The 24,875-nt window shown below is 37.6% G+C and overlaps 2 protein-coding genes across 9 annotated transcripts in view; both read right to left on the bottom strand.

The window, feature by feature from the left end:
- Positions 1 to 15,952, bottom strand: part of LOC103455519 (uncharacterized) — a 42,576-nt gene extending 26,624 nt beyond the window's left edge. For 2 of the 3 annotated variants that reach the window (XM_070818093.1, XM_070818099.1), the window contains exons 1-2: positions 15,674 to 15,848; positions 15,484 to 15,545 (exon numbers count right to left, since the gene is read on the bottom strand). The gene's annotated coding sequence lies outside the window, so the exon portion shown is untranslated. Of the gene's footprint in view, positions 1 to 15,483; positions 15,546 to 15,673 lie in introns of all 3 variants that reach the window. The other variant, XM_070818094.1, reaches the window with a different exon arrangement.
- Positions 1,690 to 23,756, bottom strand: LOC103407626 (heavy metal-associated isoprenylated plant protein 47-like). Of its 6 annotated transcripts, XM_070818101.1 has the most exons (4): positions 23,618 to 23,756; positions 23,352 to 23,433; positions 23,200 to 23,246; positions 1,690 to 2,116 (listed from the first exon to the last, which is right to left on the bottom strand). In XM_070818101.1, the coding sequence occupies exons 1-4, from the start codon at positions 23,624 to 23,626 to the stop codon at positions 1,814 to 1,816; spliced, it is 441 nt and encodes a 146-aa protein (XP_070674202.1). In that variant the 5' UTR covers positions 23,627 to 23,756; the 3' UTR covers positions 1,690 to 1,813. The 6 variants fall into 6 exon arrangements, with proteins under 6 accessions (XP_070674202.1, XP_070674203.1, XP_070674205.1 ...); XM_070818102.1 differs by lacking the exon at positions 23,200 to 23,246 and having other exon boundaries at positions 1,690 to 2,154; XM_070818104.1 differs by lacking the exons at positions 23,200 to 23,246; positions 23,352 to 23,433 and adding an exon at positions 2,260 to 2,338 and having other exon boundaries at positions 1,690 to 2,154; positions 23,618 to 23,668.
- Positions 23,757 to 24,875: the final 1,119 nt, after the last annotated feature.

The raw sequence follows: 24,875 nt of genomic DNA, 5'->3' as shown, positions 1-24,875 counted from the left end.
GGGGGGGGCATGATTGAACTATTGCCACAAGAGTAGTACATGGCTATAATTGAACTAGTACATGGTGTAGATTAATTTGGCCATCTTTCGATGAATTCCTTTCAAAGTACGTAGAGGGAGAACAATGTCACGCAAATTGAAAGTCGAATTTGAAATTAAGTTTAAGCTTTTACCCGGTTCAAAAAAAAAGTTCATTATTTTATAATAGAAAAATGTTAGATAAACGACAGTTTTATTTCATTTTTTTAAAAGATGACCAGCCGGTGGCTTTGTCACAACATTCTACTCTTTTAGGGGCTGAGAAGACTTACATAGGCATTTTAGTCTCCCCTGGCCACCATCTTGTGATTCATCCAGCTCCAGGAATCGAACCCAGGACATATGCTGTGTAGAATACGTGTCTAGAATTCGTCTCTAACCACTGGACCACCTAGACAGTTTTAGACTACAATGACTCACTATTTGATGTGGCAAGTAAAAAGTTTTTGTATGTGTAATGTACATAAAAATTAAGTTGCCTCCAATGGTTTTTTCGCAATGAAACCTTCAGTCCCAAAATCAAAAGCAAAACGAAATCATCCCCTGGATAATTTCTACTCTTGTGGTGAAATTACACCCAATTTTGTTATTGAGTTGGGATCATAGGGGAGGGGGGGAGACAACAAGACTAGTACATGGCCATGATTGAACTATTGCCCGGGGGGGAAGGGGGGGGGCATGATTGAACTATTGCCGAGGAGTAGTACATGGCCATGATTGAACTATTGCCACAAGAGTAGTACATGGTGTAGATTAATTTGGCCATCTTTCGATAAATTCCCTTCAAAGTACGTAGAGGGAGAACAATGTTACGCAAATTAAAAGTCGAATTTGAAATTAAGTTTAAGCTTTTACCCGGTTCAAAAAAAAAAGTTTATTATTTTATAATAGAAAAATGTTAGAGAAACGATAGTTTTATTTCATTTTTTAAAAAGATGACCAGCCGGTGTCTTTGTCACAACATTCTACTCTTTCGGGGGCCGAGAAGACTTTACATAGGCATTTTAGTCTCCCCTGGCCACCATCTTGTGATTCACCCAGCTCCAGGAATCAGACTCAGAACATGCCGTGTAGAATACGTGTCTAGAATTCGTCTCCAACCACTGGATCACCTAGACAGTTTTAGACTACAATGATTCACTATTTGATGTGGCAAGTAAAAAGTTTTCGTATGTGTAATGTACATAAAAATTAAGTTGCCTCCAATGGTTTTTTCGCAATGAAACCTTCAGTCCCAAAATCAAAAGCAAAACGAAATCATCCCTTGGATATAATAAAGTTGTGTCATCACCACATTTCTACTCTTGTGGTGAAATTACACCCTATTTTGTTATTGAGTTGGGGTCATAACTTTCGAGCCTTCTTCTTTAGTATTCTACCTAGTCAGTTCAATTCTGTGATCTTCCCTATCCTTTTTCTTTTCCTAGTTTGATGATGAAACAAAACAATAATATGGGTGCATCATCTCCAATGATCAATTTCTTAATTTAAAAAGAATCTTGCGTATACATTAAATAAAGGCAACTCATATAAATGATGGTCTCTTCGGATTACAAACTTGTTATGATCAGAAGTATTTCCTAGTACCTGAGCAATTCCATATGGGTTAGGAAACACATGAAAAAGGCACAAGCAGAAACACAAACAAAATTTCAAAGAGGGAAGCAATTGATATAAAAATATTTCTTATGAACTTTATATCCATGCATCTACAAGGGAAAAGAGATAATGAAAATGATCATAATCAAGTTCAACTAATTCACGTCATACGCAATTACATTATGGAGCAGGTGGTTGGTTCTGGATATTCATGAACCAGTTCACAGTACATTGGACGAAACTGAGGAGTGCAACAGTATTGAACACAGTACATTGAACGACAATGGGGAGTGCAAGTGCAACAGTTTTGAACACAGCTTGCTGGAGGTGGCTTTTCCACAGCTGGAGGTGGCTTTTCCAAAGGTGGAGGTGGCTTTGGCGGCTTTACTTCTTCAACTTTGACTAGGGCGCAGCAACAGCCGAACCTTTTCCTCAATGACTTCATCAAGCAGAACGGGTCTACATCATCCCCGATCACCTCCACAAGATCTTTGTCTATCGACACTTTACTAACACCTGCTTTCATTAATTATGATACTCTTTAATAACCATGCCAACTATAATTAACAATGAAATCGTTGAAAGAAAATTTGAATCATGATAATATCAAAAGGCACATACCCTGTGCACGAGCTGCAATCTTCATGGCCTTTCTTCTGCATTTGTCACAGTGCATTGGCACCTTCACAACGATCTTCATCTGCTGCACCATCAATTTGTACAAAAGATGTTTAAACAATATGATCAATTTATTCATTTAATCAATGTCAGCTAATTTAAGAAAACCTTCTCGCCTTATTAATTAGTTTCAGTTGGATTAAAAGAAAAAAGGTATACAACTGCAACAAGATGCAAGAGTATTAGAATATATATATATATATATATATATATATGAAAAGGCTTACCGGCGGCATTTTGGAGAGAGTATTGTGTGAAATATAGAAGTTAAGTTTTTGGGATGGAAAACCTATGAAACAGCGAAAGTGGAACTGTATATCGGTTACCATGCTACTTATAGGAGATAGGATCCCCTTTAATATTTTTCTTGACTTGTATTACAAGTCCATGCATGCCCACCCTGTACCAATTACATGAGATCATACCTTTCTTCTTCTTTTCTTTTTTAGCGAAAAACTTCCGGTACTATTTACTTTAACGAAAAATCACATTTTTACATTAAAAAGTCAATCCTGATACTATTCACTTTACTATTTATTTTGTTCTTATCGTTAAAACTCATAATTTTCAAGCTTTTTTTCATTAGTTTTTCTTTTTATTTATTATTTATAAGAAAAGTCAGATCTTTACAACCAACGTTGTACTTACAAATTAATATCGCACATGAACTCGACAAGAATATGACAGTGACAAGTGCATATACTCTTTTTGCTTTTTCAGTAGTCTCTATTATTTTTGCTATTAAACAAGCACTTGATTTAATAATACTCTTTTTCTTACAACAAACAACAACAAAGTCTTATTAACTGTATAAATCCTAAAACACCACTGCACTCGATTTTGCACCAAATTCTTTATTAGCTCCAAATACTCTGTCTTAATGTTGACAAATGTTCCAAATTCATATAACTGTTGGTACACCTAATAATTAATAAAAACATAAAATAAAAGTCGAGTAATATAGCTACTACTGTACTAGCTAGCAACTGCATGTGTGCCTGATGCCTTAGCTAACTTCCATGTAAATCACGATGCATATTACTGATGGTGAACGTTCTTTCTTGTGAAATTTCTACTTATATTCATGATCTTTCTGCTTCTACCAACCATCGTTTCAAATGATTTTCATTATATGTTTTCTTTGTTTGTGGGGTTGATTTTTGGTTTTACGTTTTTTTTCCTCAAGAAGGTTTGCCTTTGTATTGCCCTTTGTGGAACCAAAAATAATCAAGAAAAATATGGAAGCAACTCATGGACTTTCGAGTTAAAAAAACAAATTTACCCTTAAGGCACACTAGGATTCCCACACATGTAACAGACAATAACAACTCAATCGAGCTCAAAGGTGATCAAAATGGTATTCTTTTAATACACTCTCATCACTTCTCATCAAGGAAGAAAATATCGGTAATATCGGAAATATCGGTAGTCCGAAAACACGGAAATATCGATGGAAATATCGGGATAATATCGATATCGATAAAAATTACATGGAAACCACGGAAATTGTAAGAAAAACTTGGAAATTTTTAATGAAACTTTGCAGGATGTTTATTTAGTCAATTATCTATTAATTTATCACAAAAAATTGGAAGGAAATGCATTGCATGATGGATTTAACTTATTTAAGTTGATTATATAGCGAGCTGACAAATTTTTCACTTTAAGGTTCAAAATTTTCACTCTTTCCCTGAAATTATATATTTTCACTTTTTCCTTGAAATTGAGTCCTTTATCCTAATCTAATCTGGACCCCCAGATTAATTTATATTTTCACTCTTTCCCTGAAATTATATAAATTGTGCAATTGAGTCCTTTATCCTAATCTAATCTGGACCCTCCATCTTGATTCTCACTCTCTGTCACGCTGCCACGTGGCAGACCACTAACCCTCACCCTATCTCTCTCTCTCTTTTCCCGAGTCCCTCTCGGACCCCTCACCCTCTCTCAGTTCTCAACTCTATCTCTCTCTCGAACTCTCGTTCTCTCACCCCATTTTCTCCGGCGCCGACTCTGGCTTCGGCTGGAGTCGGTAGCCCTTTCCCCCTTCCTCCTCCTGTTTTTCTCTTGTTTTTCCCTTCTCGGTCTGTTCCTCTGTCTTTTCTTCTTTCTCTTATTCTTCTGTTTTTCTTTTTGCTTTCTCCTTTGTTTTTTCTTTTCCCCCTGCGTCCTTTCCCGATCCGGCCATGTCCTCCTACCCACCCCCAGCGGCGATCATCCTCCTTCATCTTTCAAATCCGGCATGCAGCTGCTTTCAAACCGCGTTTTGCTGCGGTATTTCGAAAGGGTGCGTTGAGATTCGGTGTTCTCACCGGCTCGGGTGCTCCGCACCACCACCCTTTCAATGTCTCTCATCGTCGTCGGTTTCAAGATTCGGAGTTCTGGGTATGTTTCTTAATGGGTGGAGATCCCGAGTCGCCGCCGATCCGCAGTTCCCCTTCAAGGTTCTGATGGAGGAGGTCTTTTACAGTCGGCCGGAGCTGTAGAAGCTCCGGCGTTCTTCTCGGATTAGCAGTGCCAAAATATCGAAAATATCGCGATATTATCGATATTATCGATAATATCGCGATATTTTGACGAAAATAATTTGGATAGTTAAAAAAATATCGGAAAAAAAAAACGATAATATCGACGAAATATCGCCGATATTATCGATTTTTTCTTCCATGCTTCTCATTAAATCCTCACCCACAAAGTAACTCCCAATTATTCTTTTCAAATTGAGATTATTGATTAATTACCAAATTAATTGCAAGATATTATTTCACATAATATCTTGTTATCAATCCCACAAATCAACCATGTGTTCGGTCCCAAATTTCCTAATTGGGCCGACCACACCTCTTCTGAAATTCTCTAAATTTCTCCATATACTTTCTCCCTCAAATTCTAACTTTGGCATCGGAAATTCTTCGGCCAAAGGCCCCCCATTCATCATGGTCAAGTGACGCTCTTGGCCTTAACCTAAGGTGTTAATTGTTTTGCAGGTGTATTTTCGTCTAAGAAGAAGACATAAATTTACATCCACACCCTTTGTTTATATTTTTGTTTTTATTTTAATAAGATTAAGGGAATGAGAACACTATCATCCCTTTAAAAAAAAAATACTAGCTAGCAACTGAACTTCAAGAAAATTAATCAAAACATTTTGAAGAACACCATTCGACCACTGAAAAGTTATCCACATGCCTTACACTCTGAAGCACCCCACGTAGCTATAATTAATCCACTTGATCTATACACCATAACGATAACGAAATTTAGTATTACTGGAGACAATTATATTTTGACATCCAGAATTTGAACGCATACTAATATATAGTCAACTTACAGAGTTTCATCCAATCTGCATAGCTAATACTAGAAAAAATGCCCACGCGTTGCTGCGGGACTTGAATGCACCAACCTTAACTACATGAATAAGACACATTTAACCTTAAAAAAAAAAATCAACATAATCATGCACAGACAAAAAGGATAGATTTAGGAAATTATAAAAAGCATTGTAACCGTAAATCCAGGAAATTATGAAAATTCATCCAGTCAAGAGACAATATAATAGTTGTGGAAAAGTGAGTATGTAAGTAAGAATCTAAAATATACTTGATTTGCAATTCCATTATAATACCAAGATTGATACAAAAATCTGAAATGAACATGAGGTGGTCTACAAAGGTTTTACAACTTACCAATAAACGACGCCGGAAGAAGGCGCAAATATGGACCCAAAAATCCCAGAAGAAGCAGATGACTCCTTCAACTAGAAAAACTCATAAGAGAAGAAAGAAGACCACGACCCAGTTAGAAGATGACGTGCCTTTGCATTGCTTCCCACCAATCTAACTCCTCAACTTCAAATAGAAAAACATCAAATCAATTTGGTCTAATCGAGTGAAATCCCATTAATCAGTCAAACCCAAGTTGACACATCTTTTTCTCTAACAATAAAACACAATTGCATTGTCTCTCTTTCTAGAAATTATAAAAAGTTTCAAATTCATGCACAAATTTTTTTTATATAATATGAGAACCATAAAAAGATATCTAGCATTATCTCAGGTATGTGTATAATACACAGATTTGTTGTGCGTCTAAGTAAATCTTTTAAGATTGTCAGCCGGCTAAAATATATTGGAAAATAATGAAAAGAAAGCACCTTTGGTTGGTTAACTATTATAAACTATGGAAATTAGTATGAAAGTACCAAACTATATCCCAATTAAAACAAAAGGCTTGCTTGACCAAGTTTAATAAACCAACATAGATGAAATGATCTATCATTATTGTTTGTCATATATTTGTAGCTTCATCTTCCATCTTTTCTTTACTTTCTCAATTTCTCTCACACTACAACCTCATTCATCATTCAATGAATTCAGATTTCAGTTAAAGATAGATGGCGCCTTATTGACTCTAATCATCACTAACCAACTAAGCTTAAATGCATTTGTTTTGCTCAAATTAAATAAATTGTACCCCTCTCTTCCCCCATTTTCCGTGCAATTCACCACCTAAACAGTGCAATAAAAAACCAAAAGAAGGTACTTTACACACATATATTATTCCATCTCTCAAATTTACACCACGGATGCATGCATGAACCTCAATTAATCCCTTACTGCGAGTGAAATTTCCATTTTTAACCACTAAATCAGAATAACCACCGCCGGGTAAGCAAACATGAGCTACTTTCATAAAAAAATTAAAATTAAAGACATAAACTTCACATAGCTAGAACCTAACAACCAGCATATAAATCTAAAACAAAAACCAGGCTCTAACGTATGTATTTCCACAGATGCATGTATAAAGCTGTACATGCACACATGTATAATTGTGTAAGCACAAAGGATTTGGGAGAGTTTTCAAAACACACCTGCGTATTGCAGCAGCTAGTCGAAATGCCGACTTTCGTCCATTTTGCAGCGTTTGCATTCACCTATAGCATTTAAAATTTTCCGTCAGAGAGCAAGAAGAAACGTAATAAAATGCTCAAACGGGTAAACCCCAGCAAGCAATACAGTATATATTGAATGCCAAATGGCTGTTAGGAGTTAAAGGTACCTTAAAAACACATTTCCGAGACGCAGACATCCTTCTTTTCATTCCACTAAACCCTAGACTTTCAACACCAAAATCCTCAAATAGTACCAGAATTTTGCAATGTGCAGGGAATATAATAATAATAAAAACTTAAACCACAATCAAGCACCATCTAACCCAAACCACAAACAACATTACTATAATCAATTTACCAAACCGCCAAATCTTACAATTTTAATAAATACTATAGCATCAATTGATTTAACCCCATACAAACTTAATTTCTAGCCTTGCATCTACGAACAGAATAAGTACAATCTTCATAGCCTAGCAACAGGGGAAGTTACAATTGATGAATAATATTTCAGTTATACAAAGTTTAAAGATGAGTTGTAAGATCATATTGTTAAACACATTTGTCAGCAGAACCTTTATTTAAGAACAAGTACAATCTTTAACACATGAAATCATGTATATATATTATATTAGTTTATATGCATGTGTGCATACAACATATATACTTGCACAGTTTGCATTTGATTGAAATCACAAGAACCTTTTGCCTCAACTGCCAACGAAGAAAAAAAAAATAGTCAATGATTAAAAGATAAACGGACTTTCGTGAAGATTCATCAACAACATCATTAAGGCAGCCAATTAAATTCGTAAAACGGAAGAATAATGCACATAAAAATCTTGAGTCTAATTTAAAAAAAAATGAATTATGCTTATGACTTCCCACTGAAAATGTGTCATGCCTGAACGACTGAGCTTAAAATCCTAATAGAACAGCAGCAGGGAAAATGGACTCAAAACAAAAATTAACGACAATATTGAGTTGATGAATCCATTTAAGCACAAAAGTTTAGGCATTCACCAGTGGTCCGATTTGAACGGCGTCTCACAAGCTCTAACAAATATTGTAACTGTGAATGTCCATGAAAAGGGGGTAAGCACACCTAAGTTTCTATAGTATAAACACCAATCCAACAACTATATTCCATATATTATCAACTCCAACTTTCAGTACAAAACCAAATTAATTACATCAGTCAGCATCATGAGAGAAAATCGGTTACGGTGGTTTGGACATGTGCAAAGAAGGCCTACTGACGCTCCGATTAGAAGATGCGACTATGGGACAGAGGTTCAGGGCCGAAGGGGTAGAGGAAGACCTAGGAAAACTTTGGAAGAGACTCTAAGAAAAGACTTAGAGTACTTGGATCTAACGGAGGACACGACACAGGACCGAGCACAATGGCGTTCAAAGATTCATATAGCCGATCTCACTCAGTGACTTGGATTTTCCAAGTCTCTAATCGAGAAGTTTTCCTCACTCGGGAAATTAAGGGAATACTACCTCAACCTACATGCTCCACTCACAAAGCTTCAACAAAAGAAAATTCAAAGAACTTAGCGAAGAAGGCTTTGGTGTATTTAACACAATACGTTGAAATGAAGGAAAACTATTTATTGATATCCCCGAAAGTTACAAATATGTACATATACATGAGTCAAAATAAACAAACAAGAGGGAGCCTTCACAAAGGTTGCTTATGAGAAGTCTCAGCAGTCGGTAGAGCCCCAGAAAGAGCAGGCACTGGAGGGGGATCATTTGGAGCCTCAGTACTGGACAGAACCCTAGAAGGATGAGGCAGCAGAGGTTGATCATTTGGAGCTTCATTACGCGGTACAGCCCCAGAAGACGAAGGCAATAAATGCCTTTGGAACAAACCCACAAATCTCTGATGATCAAGTAAAACCTGACCATCAGATTCCTTCATCTGGTCAAGCTTCCTCTTCATGTTTGTAGCATAGTCATGTGCGAGCCGGTGCAACTGTTTATTCTCATGCTTGAGCCCTCTAATCTCCTGTTTGAGACTCATCACTTCAGCCGCCAATGATTCAACTTGGCGGGTTCGAGTAAATAGGCGTTGGGCCATATTAGACACAGAACCTGCACACTGAACACTGAGAGCCAGAGAATCCTTAACAGCCAACTCATCAGACCGTTTGGAAAGTAGTCTGTTATCTTTGGGAGTGAGAAGGTTCCTGGCCACTACCGCAGCGGTCATATCATTCTGGGAGTGAGAAGGTTCCTGGCCACTACCGCAGCGGTCATATCATTCTTCATCACGGAATCCCCAACGGTAAGAGGACCAGTAGGGGAGACGAAGGATGGGCGCCATATGTTGTCTGAAGAAGGCGTGGCTGCCTCTTCAACAAGGTTCAAGTCAAAACGACGGTCAGAGGGGCCAGACATTTTCAAAGGTGTTGAAGAGAGAAGAGGTCGGACAAATCAAGATCTTAGAAGTGCAAGAATGGAGCTTCTACTGGTGGAGATTCAAGTGTGCTTTGGAACTTAATGCCAGCCTCTATAAAAATCTGCACTCGACGGAGCTTCAGAAATCGAAGAGGCGTTTGCTTTCTCAAAAGCTGGGCTGCTCAGAGACCACGAGACGTTTGCTTTCTCAAAAGTTGGGCTGCTCAAAGACCACGAAGGCCGATCTCAGAAATCGAAGAGGCGTTTGCTTTCTCAAAAGCTGGGCTGCTCAGAGACCACGAGGGCCGATCTCAGAAATCGAAGGGGCACCTACTTTTCCAGCTTTGTCAGCACCTGTCACACGCACACTCAGCTTTGCGGAAATTATGGACATTATGTCGAAGATTTCTGGTGAAGTAGAAAGCACATGAATCTTACTGTTCAATCACCCACTTCCCACACGCAACATTAGCTCGTAGATACCACAGATAACTTTGCCAAAGTTCTCTGACAAAGTTGAGACACGTGAAGCTTGCAGCTCCCACTACATTACTCTGACCAAGAAGGGTAAAAGAATAGCAAAGAAACAGCACTAACAAAGTTTAGACACATAAATTTTGAAGGTCTAGCTACCATATTATTACCCACAAGGGTAAAGGAACAGTACCACTGCTGGATAATTGGAAAGTCCCTGTGTGTCAACCTCTGTGCTTCGTGGCAAGGTAGACTAGCAAACATGCCCAACTTTTTCTCACATTCGAGAAAACATAGCAGGATTACTTTCTCAAAAATCGAAAAGGCATCATTCTTCGAATCTCGAGAGCCAGATCTCCGACAGGATTGCTTGTTCGAAAACCGAAGAGGCACCACTTTCCCAACTTCAAGAGCCGGATCTCCTTGGATAAAGCTTGTCTGTAATCTTCACACGCAACATCAGCTTTCCAGATACCACAGACCACTTTTTCAAAGTGCTCTGACAGAGTTAAAACATGTGAAGCTGGCAGCTCCCACTACCGTGCTATGACCAAGCAGGGTAAATGAATAGCATTACTACTTGTTGTTAGGGAGACTCCTATATATGTCGACCTCCATCCCCAACGGACAGGCAGACCTGCAAAAATGCTCAACCCTTCCTCATATCTGAGAGGGCACTCCCAAAGAAGCCTTTCGAAATATTCAGCTTTCTTTCCCCCCGATAATACCTCTGCAAACAAGCTATACTAGAGCAAGAATATCTCATATCATCAGGGTTAAAAGCAAGAGTATCTTATATCATGCTTTTTCCCTGTCTTTTTCTTTGGCCTTGTTCTTATCTGTAAGACAAGGAGAAAGAGAGTAATCAGTCAGCACTTGGAATCAAGCTTCCAGTCAGGAACGGACTGCCTGGAACCCCTTACTTGATTACTTACCTGGCATTGCTCTCGAGTACTCATCTCCAACATCTTATGCTTCCAGGGAAGATACCGCATCTGCCTGAGGAACAGATAAGGCAAGTGAGAAGGATACAAGGAAGCATGTGGAGACAAGCGTAACAGCACACATGCCGATACATCCACTACTCTATCAAAAGCAAAAGTATCCCATATTAGCAGGGTCGAACGTACTATAGATTTGATGGACTTGTTTTGACCTTCAAATTCTTCAGTCGGCCTTACACTCTGGAGGAAACCAGAAAACCCTCCAGCCCAGTTCAAGAATAAGCATGTGGAAAGTTACTTCTTCAAAAGCAAAAGTATCCCATATCATCTATTCTCATTTTTCTTCTCTTTATCCTTCATGCTGCCTGCAAGATAGAGAGAATGTGAACAATTAGCCGGAACTCGAAATCAAAGTTCTGATCTGGGACTGATTTCTTGGAGCTCTGATTGCTTACCTTGTCTGTCACCTCTTTCAGCAGATCCCCTAGCTCGACGACTTGGGGGACTCCTACTACATGGTTTGTATCGCGCTTGACCAAGCCTGAAACTACAAGTAAGCTTCAAGTGAAATTGATACATTACCTTGTGCATCTCCACCAGTTAAAGATACCACCCCTGGATGGAGGAAGAGTACTTCCAGAGAAGATGCCACATCTACCTACGAGACAGATAAGGCAAGTCAAGACGATACCACACTCCGGTACTTAGAAGTTTTGTGATTACGAGATCATTCTCCCACAATATTTCCTAATGTCATTTGTACTAAATCATTTACTTGTACTCACTAAATGAGAGCTTGAACCTATGTACTTGTGTAAACCCTTCACAATTAATGAGAACTCCTCTATTCCGTGGACGTAGCCAATATGGGTGAACCACGTACATCTGGTGTTTGCTTTCCTATCTCTATCCATTTATATACTTATCCACACTAATGACCGGAGCAATCTAGCGAAGATCACAAAAAGCGACCGTTTTCGCTACCTATGATCTATCTTGCAAGAGAACGGAGAATTAGATGGAGATCTCAACCATATAATACAAGCTGGATGGATGAAGTGTAAGAGTGCATCCGGCGTGTTGTGTGACCGTCGTAGGCCACTGAAGCTCAAGGGAAAATTTTATAGGACGGTAATAAGACCAGCGATGTTGTATAGCACAGAATATTGGGCGGTGAAGCATCAACACGTACACAAAATGGGGGTAGTGGAGATAAGGATGCTTCGTGAGATGTGTGGGCACACGAGAAATGATAAGATTGGGAATGAGGATATCCGAGGTAAAGTAGGAGTAACCGAAGTTGAAGGAAAGATGAGAGAAAATCGGTTACGGTGGTTTGGACATGTGCAAAGAAGGCCTACTGATGCTCCGGTTCGAAGATGTGACTACGGGACAGAGGTTCGGGGCCGAAGGGGTAGAGGAAGACCTAGGAAAACTTTGGAAGAGACCCTAAGAAAAGACTTAGAGTACTTGGATCTAACGGAGGACATGACACAAAACCGAGCGCAATGGCGTTCTAGGATTCATATAGCCGACCCCACTTAGTGGGAAAAGGCTTTGTTGTTGTTGTTGTTGTTGTAGTCAGCATCATGAAATAGTCGGTGCAAAATATTTGATAAAAATGAATAGGCTAAGTATGGGAAAACTTCACTACCATTAATTCAAAACAGTTATTTAAAAGGAAATTCAAAATAAAAAACAAAAGAACTCGCCTGGCAAATCCTTCTTGGATCTTTCACTCTTCCTGAATTCTCTTTGCCACAGACACAATCGTTGGAGCTTGGGAACCGAATCCTTTGTTCGGAACTGTCGCGGAAGTGACCGACTATCAGGATCACGTCATCTTCAAGCAGCTACGGGCAAAGCAAGGTTGAGATAAACAACAAAGAACCACAAAGATTTGATCTTTATTAATGTATTGAAAAACCCAATTCATATAAAACAACAGTTTCCACCACCATATTCATTTCAACAGCAAGCACAGAAATTGCATATAAAAGAAATTAAAAAAATTGAAGAAACAGAGGTATGAACAATACCAAACCCAGGCCCACCGGGTCCTGCGCTGCTACTGCGCAGTGTAATATGATTCTCCGAGACAATTTGTTCCATAAAATCTGACGCTTTTGAGCTCCAATTTGTGCAAACACTTCCAGAGCTTGAAGAGGTGTTGAGAAAAATGGGTTTAGAAAGTAGGGAAGAAAGTGCCAGAAGCTAAAACCGCATTAATCATTTTTTTACTTCAGATTCTCAGATTCTGTCACTTTGTCGTTGTTTCTCCCCTTTTCTTGTCAGCTCTCAACAAAACAAATATCTTCTGAGTTCTCTTTCTCTCTCTGCAATTCCCATGCCCAGCTCCCTCTCATCTGTCTCTGCCATCCCCCTCTCCCTCACAATCTCACTGAGTCGAAACCCCTAGCTCCCATCTCTCTCCAATCTGTCAGTCCCTCTCCTCCCCCAACGATGCTCTTACCGAAGCAAGAGGCACAGTCATCTCTCCCCGAGTCAAAAGTCACAGCCCTCCTTTCTCTTCCTCTCACCAAATCCCTATCTCTCTCCCTCCCTCCCTCCCTCTTCTCTCTCTGCTCGCTCGCTCTCTCTCCTGACGGCATGGTCTCACCGAGTCCTACTGTAGCTCAGAATACTTCTCCTCAATCATTCCAAATTGCTAATTGGGTTACACTCCGAAGCCCACATTTTCTACACAATCTAAATCTAACTCTCACAAAGCCACAAACACACAATTCGACATCTCACAAACATTGAAATATAACCATTTCACGTAAGCAATGCAAGATCCATAAACCAAGACGAATTACAATAAAACAAAATTGAAAAGAAAGCAAGAATTTACCACCAATGTAAACAAACCTCAGCAACTATGTGTATTAGACATTTAACCAAATCTCATATAACAAAATTAGTAACTCCCTGTTCACTGACACATAGTCCACAGCACTCAAATTCATTGTCTAAAATATATAAAATGTGGTAACAAAAATGATGCCTTTCGATATAGAGAATGTTAGGCAACCAATGATTTAAGATCCAAAAAGTTCCCAACTCCAGCACCTTTATGTGACAAAAAAACTTTACCAAGTGAGCACTGAAGCAGGCCGCTATACATCTACTCATAGTTGACTGAGTTATCACTGTTTCAAATAAAGAAGAAAGGAAGAAGGATATTCAGTTGCAGTCAGCCATTAGAGACTCACCTGAGCAATCCGAAGAGCTGCTTCCTTCTTTCTCCTTTGTGGTGAAGATTTTATGAATAAAAGACTGAAACGAAAGGGTAAACACAAAATCCAATTAATTAACAAAATCTGATAAAAAAAAACACCATTCTGTTTGCCGAAAGATCCTTTTTTTTATCCACAAAATAGAAAAGAAGAACTTGGAAACAAAAATAAGAAAAAGGAACCTTCTTTTTCACATCTTGACTGCCGACAGTCATTTCCGAAACTGCAACTTTTTCATCAACTGTTATTCACAGACCTTCACAAACCTACAGATAACAGATAAATACTGCAATTAGATCAAAACCCTCCAAACCGGATAATTAAATTGCTCCTATTTATTTAAATCGTCAAAAAAAAGGAAGGAAATTTCATGAATTGGAGAAAATAAATTATAGATTAAAAACAAAGGACATCGTGAGAATATTGGTAAAATATTGAGATTGAACAAACGAATACAATTCCCAAAGAATAAGAATCTAGTTACCTACATCCAAAAAATAGCATCAAAGACAAACACCCAAATGCAATTCAGTTTCAGATGACAGAATAAATAGAACATAATTTACCAGAACTTGGTGAAGGATTACAATGAGACAGTTAAGGTTCCAAGGTCTTTGCTTTCTTGAATCAATCAATTATTTTTCAAAACAATCTAAGGTCCACACAAACTTCCATGCTTCTCTAGTTTAGAGCTAACTTCTTCTTCTTCTTAAGCCTTTTCCAATCATGTGGGGTCGGCTAACTTCGAATTATGAAATCTATTTTATTTTTTCAGTTTACATGTGTGTGAAAATCTAAATTCCAACTCATACGATCATAACTGCATAAGAGATAACAAAATTGATTTCCCGAATTCATCAAACATTGAGAATTCATAACAAAAATGTGGGAAACAACTTCAACCTCCACTACACCATTCAAACTCCTAGTCTTTAAATTAAAAACCAGAAAGCAAATAATTGTACTAAAAATTAAGTAAATTCAGTATAAATTCAAATCAACTTAACAAAAATCAATAGAGCTACCAATCATAACAGCAATTCTGTAACTGCATATAATGTTTATAGTGCTATGCAAAACTCATATTTGAATGAGGGCCTTTACTATTGAATTGAAAGATGGCTGTTTTTTTTTTTTTTAAATTAGGCCGATCTCACCAATCAAAATTACAGTGCTATGCAAAACTAATATTTGTAATCTATACCAGCTCTAGCCTGCATCGACCCGTTGGATTTGAAAGGAAAATAGGCAATATAGTAATTTGCCCTGCAAAATCATACAGAAAAATCCATGAGCATGTTGGACAAATCAGAGTTATATGGATGCGCAAATACACAGAGACCACAACCAGATCCATCAGAAGCATGATATGAATCGGAATCGAAGTGCTTTACTTTGTGAGGTTTGATTTGTAGAGGACTTGAGCTGGGTTTGCTGACCAAAATCACAATTTCGAATCTGAAGCTGCATGATATGAATAGAGTTTGTAATCCTAATCCTAAAGCACAAAAGATTTGAAAACGACTCCTCACCTTTTCAATCAGCTGAGGCTGTCATGGGCTTCAAATCTCAGTCATTCTGTGCAACCATGGCCTTTGTCCTCAATCTCAGGCCTTCCTGCCTCTGCACGCTCTCTCTTTCTTTCTCTCTCTCCTCTCATTTGTCCTTCTCTCTGGTAGCCGGCCTCAGGAGTGCAGGTAGTGAGAGTGATGCCACCACTCAATCTCCTCTCTCTCTCTCTCCCTTGAATAGTACACCCCCTGTGACTCTGTCTACCTGCAAGCCGTATGCCTTCCCCTCACCCAATCCCTATCTCTCTCTCTTCCTTTGTCCCTCCCCCTTTCTCATCCTCATCTCTGCAAGCCGCATGCCTTCCCCTCACCAAATCCCTCTCTCTCCCTCCTGCTCTCTCTCCTGACGGCATCAAGATCACCCGTAGCTCCCATCTCTCTCCAACCTGTCAGTCCCTCTATGCCCCTCCTCTCCTCTCGCCACAGCCACAGCCACACCCAGCTATCTCTTCTCTCCAATTTGTCAGCCCTTAGGCACCGTTTGATACGTGGGACGGGACGAGTCGTTTCGTCCCACGTTTGATGCGTCTACAAACTGTGGAACGGATTGTCCCATGAAACGAAATTTGGCTGATTTTTCGTTTCACCTGGGAACGACTCGTTCCACATCCGTGAAACACAAATTTATAACATTTTATAACAAAATTTCTCCTTATCTTTTTCAATATTTACATCATCCGTTCCGTCCTGTTCCGTCTTGTCCCGTCCCGTCCTGTCTACGTACCAATCGGTACCCCCATCCTCTCTCTCTCCCCGAGTCAAACCAGAGATACAGCCCAAAGGCTACAAATCGGGCCTGAAGCCTGAGGGGTTTTTTTTGTAAATAAAGAGAAAGATGGGTAAAAGCATTCGAGTGGCAATATTGTAAATAAACTGAAATGTAGTCCAAAATACTATTCACATGAATGGTGCCAATTTCCCTCTTACTTTAGACTAAAGTAATATAATAATTTCTAGGGTTTTTTAGAGATACACTTTGAAACTCTTATTTTTCAAACAAAATCCTATCTAATATTAAATATTCAAATAACACCTAAATTTCGAATAGACTACCATGTAGACAAATATGTAACCAATTATTCCAACATATTTACAACTTATACCACAAAACTCTAATCTTGTCAATGAATAGAATTACTCACCCTAATTATGATCACCAATTAAACCCATATGAAAATATACCTTTCTTGTATCATAAATACTATTAACACAAATATATATATATATATATATATATTAATTTACCCATATTAATAAAAATTAATCATTAGGCAAATTATATTGTAGGTACATTATTTTGTATAGTAGATACATTATTTTTATAAAAATTAAACAATAGGTAAATTACATTTTATAGTGTAGGTGACACACCCCGACCCGGTATGTCTACTAGGACTCCGAATCGAGATGTACTGGCCGACACCTGGAATGTGACGAAGCCAAAGTGTAGTGATGTGGAAAATGTGAATAAATTTAAACTTAAAAGTGCCTAAAGACAAGAGTGCGTTGTGAGCATGAATGGACCAATTTTACACGTGACGTGAGAGCATAAGTAAAGTACAGTAGTGTGGGTAATGATTATACCCTCAAAGGTAGCCACCTATATTGAGATTCGCCAAGAATCCTCGTCGATACGAACTTCAGCAGCTAAAACCTAGAGGGGCGAAAAACAAAAAACATGAGTGGGCAAAAACAAAGCTTTTTCAAACCATTTCTCTTTCCAAAAATAATAACCCCTCACCGTAAAACCCGTATAATTTCCCATAAAATAATAATACATAAGTATATAGAAATCAGGCTTGAGAGTAATGAAAACCAAAGTGAGTGCCATGTCAAGTATTTCAGTAATAAATATGTAAGCCAGGTGATTTGAATCAATATAATATGATATGTCAGTCGGAGTCACCTAATGTGACATATACAGCTGAACCTATAACTCATAACCAATTCATGCACACGAGTCATAACCACCTAATGTGGTCTGTACGACATGCTGGGTGTAAATAGATACGCCTAAGTGCTACGATCACGTGAAGGCTGTGCGAAGTATCGTAAGTCACCTACGAGTCGGAACCACCTAATGTGGTATGTACGACAAGCTGGCACCTGCCTTGGATCCAAGGTAAGCGTGTGGTGTGGGAGGTGAACGATCACGTGAAGGCTAGGCCCTGGCCTCGGGCAGAGCACTAACACCGGGGTGCAGGATAATGAGCACTAAATACATCTAAACATAACCATACACACTGCAATCACTATAATCAATATGTACTCACCTGAAGCTTACCTGGGCGTCCGCAGCGTCATGCAATAATATGCATATCTATACTAATGCATATACTAAAATAACATGCAAGTATGACATGGCACTTAAAATATACGCAAATTAAAACAATTTATGGGAAAATGTAAAACATATATACGTATATATAGAAACCAAAAGTCCACTCACCCGGAGTCCACGCTACAACTCCCTAGCACAAACATTGAGGTGTCACGAGTGATCGGCACCTAGAACAATTATCAACCCACATCTCAGAATCCTTATCAATAGAACATGTAACTTACATAAAACACATCCTCAAGGACATTCTAGAATGATTTAAGACTCATTGACCAAAAGTCAACTGTCCGTCAAAGGTCGACGGTAGGGTCCATAATCCTACGTAACTCAATCCGGAAGATCCGAATCTCAGATTTTTAATCCGTAACTTCTAAAGATCCACATTATGCGTCTAGAATAACATACTAAAATTTCATTACGATCCAATGGTTGGATCTCCGCCAATTGCAAATTCATGTGGCGGTTAATGTTTTATTTTACGAACTTACAAATCTAATTCGGAAAGATTTGTATGTCGATTCCCGATCCGTAAGTTCCTATGGTCCTCAAATATTACGTATTATAATGTATTAAAGTTTAGTGACGATCCAACGGTTGGATCATCGATTGCTATACTATTTAAGTGGCGGACCTTAATGAATTTTTGCCGGATTCTGCAGATTTTGCAGACTTCCAGGGCAATCTTTAGAACTCCATATCTCACTTGTTTTTTTAACCAAAATCGACTCATAATATACCAAATTGAAGCTAGAGAAGTGTAGAACAAAATTATACCTTCTTGGATTCCATATGGTCGCCGGAGATGGCCATAAAATGGCCTGAAAGACGGCTGCCAGCGGGAAACAGGGATATTCGCCATAATTTCTGGGCAACATTTCAACGTCCATAACTTTGTCAATACTCAACAAAATCAAGTAATTCAAAAATGGAAATCATAGTTCTCAACGAGATGAAGAGATTGGTACCTTTCACGACGATAACTAGCCATGTTTGACCGTAAAATGCCTCGAAAGTGGTGGAGATAGCCGAAAACTGGGCAAACTTTAAATCATTGTAACTTTCTCATTTCTTCACTAAATTAAACGATCCAAACATGAAAATTCATCTAATCGACGGGAGGAATCAATTTATACCTGTTTTGAGTTCAAAAGATGGTTGAAAATTGTCTGAAACTAAAGGGAAACCCACGGCTTCAATGAAGGTTCTTGAAATGGCATCCGTTCACAGTATTCCGAGAAACCAAAATTTGATTCAGGTTTCTAGGTCCAAGGAGAGTAAGAATATGGTGATTTTCAAGTCGTTAATTCGTCGGGAAGGTGGATTGGTGCTTAAGTGTCACAGGGAGGAAGTTGAGGGCGAGAAAGATATGTGAGCTGATAAGAGACTAACGGGAGAAAGAAAGAGAAGAGGTAAACAAGAATCCAGAAAAATGGGGATCAATCTGTGGGTCCCATGTGGCACACAACCAATTTCACATGTTCAATTGTCAATTTACCAAAATACCCTCGCTATTTAAAGGTTCGTAGAGTCTTTGTTATAACTCCAAATTACGTTCCGTTTGCGCCTACGCGTTCGTAGCGATGAGTATTATGAGAATACACCAACAAAACGAGTCTTACGTGGCAGGACATGGCAATCAACAAAAGTCAACGCATTTGCCTTAAAGAACATTTTCGTAAATTCACTTATTAAAATTATAAAAAAACCGTAAAATTGGGAACGGGTCGTTACAGTAGGTACATTATTTTTGTACAGTAGATACATTATTTTTTTTATAAAAATTAAGCAATAGGTAAGTTATATTTGCACAAATTATATTATAGGTACATTATTTTTGTACAGGAGATACATTATTTTTTTATAAAAATTAAACAATAGGTAAATTAAAATTCATAGACAATGAGTAGTAGATATATAATTTTTTAATCAAATTACATTTCTTTATTTTGTAGGTGAATTGTTTTCCATTTATATGTATGTGAAAATAATTTACATATATTATTATATGAAATAGAGGTAAATTAATATTGAATCAGTAAAAGTTTCTTTATTTTATAGGGTAGTGCTTATATGAGTTGTTCAGTACTTTGGAGTCAAATGCAAAGTCATGTTTAGCTTTGGGCTCAATAGTTACAAACAATTCTATCTAACATTAAAAAGCAGGGTGCTCAAGACTTGCGCATATTAACTTTAGAGTTAAAGGTAGGATCCTCACCTTAGAAGGTACAAAACTTGGTTTTATGATTAATTCACGTGGCATTATATGATTGTATCCATGTGACTCACTCGTTTGCCACATAAGCATATTAATACAGAATTTAATGAAAATGTAACAAAATGAATGAATTGATTTGCGGTCCATTTTTAGGGATCAAATTGATGGATTTTTAATTTCAAAAATCATTTTGATAGGAACAAGTTTCTAAAAATTGCTAGGCGCTAGTTGGGTAGCGGGCAAAGGCCTAGTGCCTAGGCGGCTAGGCAGGGCATAGGCGAGTGTCTAGGCGGATTTATGTAAATTTATTATATATCTTGTAAAAAGTGTCTATTTACATCTAAAAAATATACTTGTATGAATAATAAAAGAATGATAAAATGCAAAAATAGAAGTAGAAGAATACACAAATTATATCATTAGTACTTTGATGAATTTGATGGAATAAGATACAAGTTCAAACGATACAAATTTGTAGTACTTTAGGAAAAAATTTCAAAGATGATATGAATTTGTAGTGCATTTAAAGAAGAATAAAGGTGCCAAATATATGTTTAGAAATCATTTAATCTTTGAAAACAAAGTATTTGACAAAAAAAAGAAAGTATTTAATCAACAATTTAAAATAATTACATAAAAAAAATGGAGGGTGGGAAACCAAGATACATAGAAGGGAGGGAGGTGGGGCACCATTGTGCTAGCTGTACGCATGTACCCTTAATTTTCTCTCTTCTTCTTTTTCCTCTCGTTTTCCTCGCTGGAATTCTAAACCCACTGATTGTGTAGCTGTGCTTTGCATTCCTTCTTTCGCTTTTTGCAAAACAAAAAAAGGCATTGAAATGCGAAGACCGCCTCGGCGCCCGCCTTATCCCATCCCCGATTTTCCTCCCGACTATAGGTTAATCGCAGCGGCTGATCACTGCCTGACCGATTTTTAGAACACTAGATAAGAAGGTCCAGTTTCAAAGACCAAACCGTGGTAAAATCCCTACATATAATTTAGTTTAACATTTGGTTGTTTAATTGGAGATAGCATAATAAGAGCCGTACATGGCCATGATTGAACTATTGCTACTCTTACTTTGGGGGGGGGGGGGGGGGGAAAGAGTAGTACGTGGTGTAGATTAATTTGGCCATCTTTCAATGAATTCCCTTCAAAGTACTTAGAGGGAGAACAATGTTACTCAAATTGAAGGTCGAATTTGAAATTAAGTTTAAGCTTTTATCCGGTTCAAAAAAAAAAAGTTTTTTATTTTATAATAGAAAAATGTTAGAGAAACGACAGTTTTATTTTATTTTTTTAAAAGATGACCAGCCGGTGGTTTTGCCACAACATTCTACTCTTTCGAGGGCCGAGAAGACTTATATAAGCATTTTAGTCTCTCCTGGTCATCATCTTATGATTCACCCAGCTCTAGGAATCGAACCTAGGACATATGCCGTATAGAATACGTGTCTAGAATTCGTCTCAAACCATTGGACCACCTATACAGTTTTAGACTACAATGATTCACTATCTGATGTGGCAAGTAATAAGTTTTTGTATGTGTAATGTACATAAAATTAAGTTGCCTCCTATGGTTTTTTCGCAATGAAACCTTCAGTCCCAAAATCAAAAGCAAAACGAAATCATCCCCTGGATATAATAAAGTTGTGTCATCACCACATTTCTACTCTTGTGGTGAAATTACACCGTATTTTGTTATTGAGTTGGGATCATAACTTTCGAGCCTTCTTCTTTAGTATTGTACCTAGTCAGGTCAATTCTGTGATCTTCCCTATCCTTTTTCTTTTCCTAGACCTAGTTTGATGATGAAACAAAACAATAATATGGGTGCATCATCTCCAATGTTCAATATTTGTTAATTTGGAAAGAATCTTGCGTATACATTAAATAAAGTAGATGGCCTGATCAGCCACCACTGATCTATACTCAAGCCCACAAAAGTCACCCCAAGGAGCGACTCCACATCACTCGTAAAGCTAGACAACACCCAAAACAGATCTTGGCTAGATTGTATTTTTGCTGTTTCATCAATGAAATAACTCATTTTTTATGGAAAAATAAAAGAAACGCACCCCTAGAAGATTGGTTGAACCTTCGACCTTGTGGTTAACAGCCAGCCACACGCGGAGAAAGCTTAGGTGGACAGGACCCATTTTGTAGAGAAATCAAGAAATAGATATAGTTTAAGTGTGTTGACACCCTGATTAACAATGCATCCACACATGCTGCTATATAATCGTACTTTCACCCATTTATTGGTCGAAAATTAGTATGGATTATTACAAGTACATAATTAAAGGCAACTCATATAAATGACGGTCTCTTTGGATTACAAACTTGTTATGTTTGTGATAAAAGTGTTTCTGATAAAAGCACTTATGATCAAAAGTGTTTCGTAGTACCTGAGCAATTCCATATGGGTTAGGAAACACATGAAAAGGCACAAGCAGAAACACAAACAAATTTTCAAAGAGAGAAGCAATTGATATAAAAATATTTCTTATGAACTTTAGATCCATGCATCTACAAGGGAAAAGAGAAAATGAAAATGATCGTACTCAAGTTCAACTAATTCATGTCTTACGCAATTACATTATGGAGCAAGTGGTTGGTTCTGGATATTCACGAACCAGTTCACAGTACATTGGACGAAACTGGGGAGCTGACTTTTCCTCAGTTTTAACTGCCGGCTTCACTTCTTCAACTTTGACTATGGTGCAGGAACAGCCGAGCTTTTTCCTCAATGACCTCGTCAAGCAAACCGAGTCTACATCATCCCCGATAACCTCCACATGATCTTTGTTTGCTCCTTCTATCGACACTTTACTAACACCTGCTTTCATTAATTATGATACTCTTTAATAACCATGCCAACTATAATTAACAATGAAATCGCTGAAAGAAAATTTGAATCATGATAATATCAAAAGGCACATACCGTGTGCAGCAGCTGCAATCTTCAAGGCCTTGGTTCTGCATTTGTCACAGTGCATTGGCACCTTCACAACGATCTTCATTTGCTGCACCGTCAATTTGTACAAAAGATGTATAAACAATATGATCAATTTATACATTTAATTAATGTCAGCTAATTTAAGAAAACCTTCTCGCCTTATTAATTAGTTTCAGTTGGATTAAAAGAAAAAAGGTATATAACTGCAACAAGATGCAAGATTAGTAGAATATATATAGGAAAAGGCTTACCGGCGGCATTTTGGAGAGAATATTGTGTGAAATATAGAAGTTTAAGTTTTTGGGATGTAAACCCTTTGAAACAGCGAAGGTGCCATGCTACTTATAGAAGATAGGATCCCCCTTAATATTTTTCTCGACTTGTATTACAAGTCCATATATGCCTACCCTGTACCAATTACTACATGAGATCGTACCTTTCTTCTTTCCTTTTTAGTGAAAAATATGAGATCGTATATATCTTACTGACAAGATTTTATTTATTGTTTATAAGAAAAGTCAAGATCTGAAGAGAGAGTGAACTGAACAGGTTTTCCATTATGATGAAATTAGTTACAACCAATATTGTACTTATAAATTAATACCGCACATTAACTCGACAAGAATATGACTGTGACAAGTGTAAATACTCTTTTTGTTTTTTTCAGTAATCTCAAATATTTTTGCTATTAAACAAGCACTTGATTTAATAATACTCTTTCTTACAACAAACAACAATAACAACAACAACAAAGTCTTATTAGCTGTATAAATTTTAGAACACCATTGCATTTGGTTTTACATCAGATCCTTCATTAACTCCAAATACTCTGTCTGAACATTGAAAAATGTTCCAAATTTATATACCTGTTGGTACACCTAAAAGTTAATAAAAACATAAAATAAAAGATGAGTAACATAGCTTAGGACACTCTTTTGGCTGATACCTTAGCTAACTTTCATGCAAATCAGGATGCATATTACTAATGCACTTCAAGAATTCTAGCTATAGGACACTCTTTTTTACACACCAAAGAAAGCTTTCTAACTTTATATACACCAAAATATATTATCCGTGGCTATTGAAACTCAGACACCAAAAAACAGTGTGGTTAACCAAATTATGATTTTCAACTGAATTTATTTTTTTTACCTCTCTTTTCGGTGGCAACTTGCAATTTTCAGTGTTGAAGTTTGTGCATTGGTGCTAATTTTTACTATAAAAATACTTTCTTATAATGATTTATTTTATTTTAATAATAAAAGGAAAAAAAAATTATTCATTGACATGACCACACCACAATCCACTCACCTCCCATCTCATTAGCCCTTCATTCATTATGATTTTCAACTGAATTTTTTTTTACCTTTCTTTTTGGTGGCAACTTGCAATTTTCAGTGTTGAAGTTTGTGCATTGGTGCTAATTTTGCCCTTGGTCATGTGTGTTGCACGTGCGTGGCTGTCGGGGTTTTCGCTCTCTCCTCTTTTTTTCTTCTCTCTGTTTTTCTC

The sequence above is a fragment of the Malus domestica genome, chromosome 03 (assembly GCF_042453785.1).
Source record: "Malus domestica chromosome 03, GDT2T_hap1".
NCBI classification, from domain to species: Eukaryota; Viridiplantae; Streptophyta; class Magnoliopsida; order Rosales; family Rosaceae; genus Malus; species Malus domestica.
This window is presented reverse-complemented; position numbering and strand designations above follow the sequence as displayed.

Excerpts from the sequence above, each read along its gene's own strand:
- LOC103407626 (XM_070818100.1), bottom strand. The coding sequence starts at position 2,645 with ATGGTAACCGATATACAGTTCCACTTTCGCTGTTTCATAGGTTTTCCA. Across the intron at positions 2,342-2,543 it reads CTCTCTCCAAAATGCCGCCG|CAGATGAAGATCGTTGTGAA; the intron begins GTAAGCCTTTTC and ends TTGATGGTGCAG. Across the intron at positions 2,155-2,259 it reads GATTGCAGCTCGTGCACAGG|GTGTTAGTAAAGTGTCGATA; the intron begins GTATGTGCCTTT and ends TAATGAAAGCAG.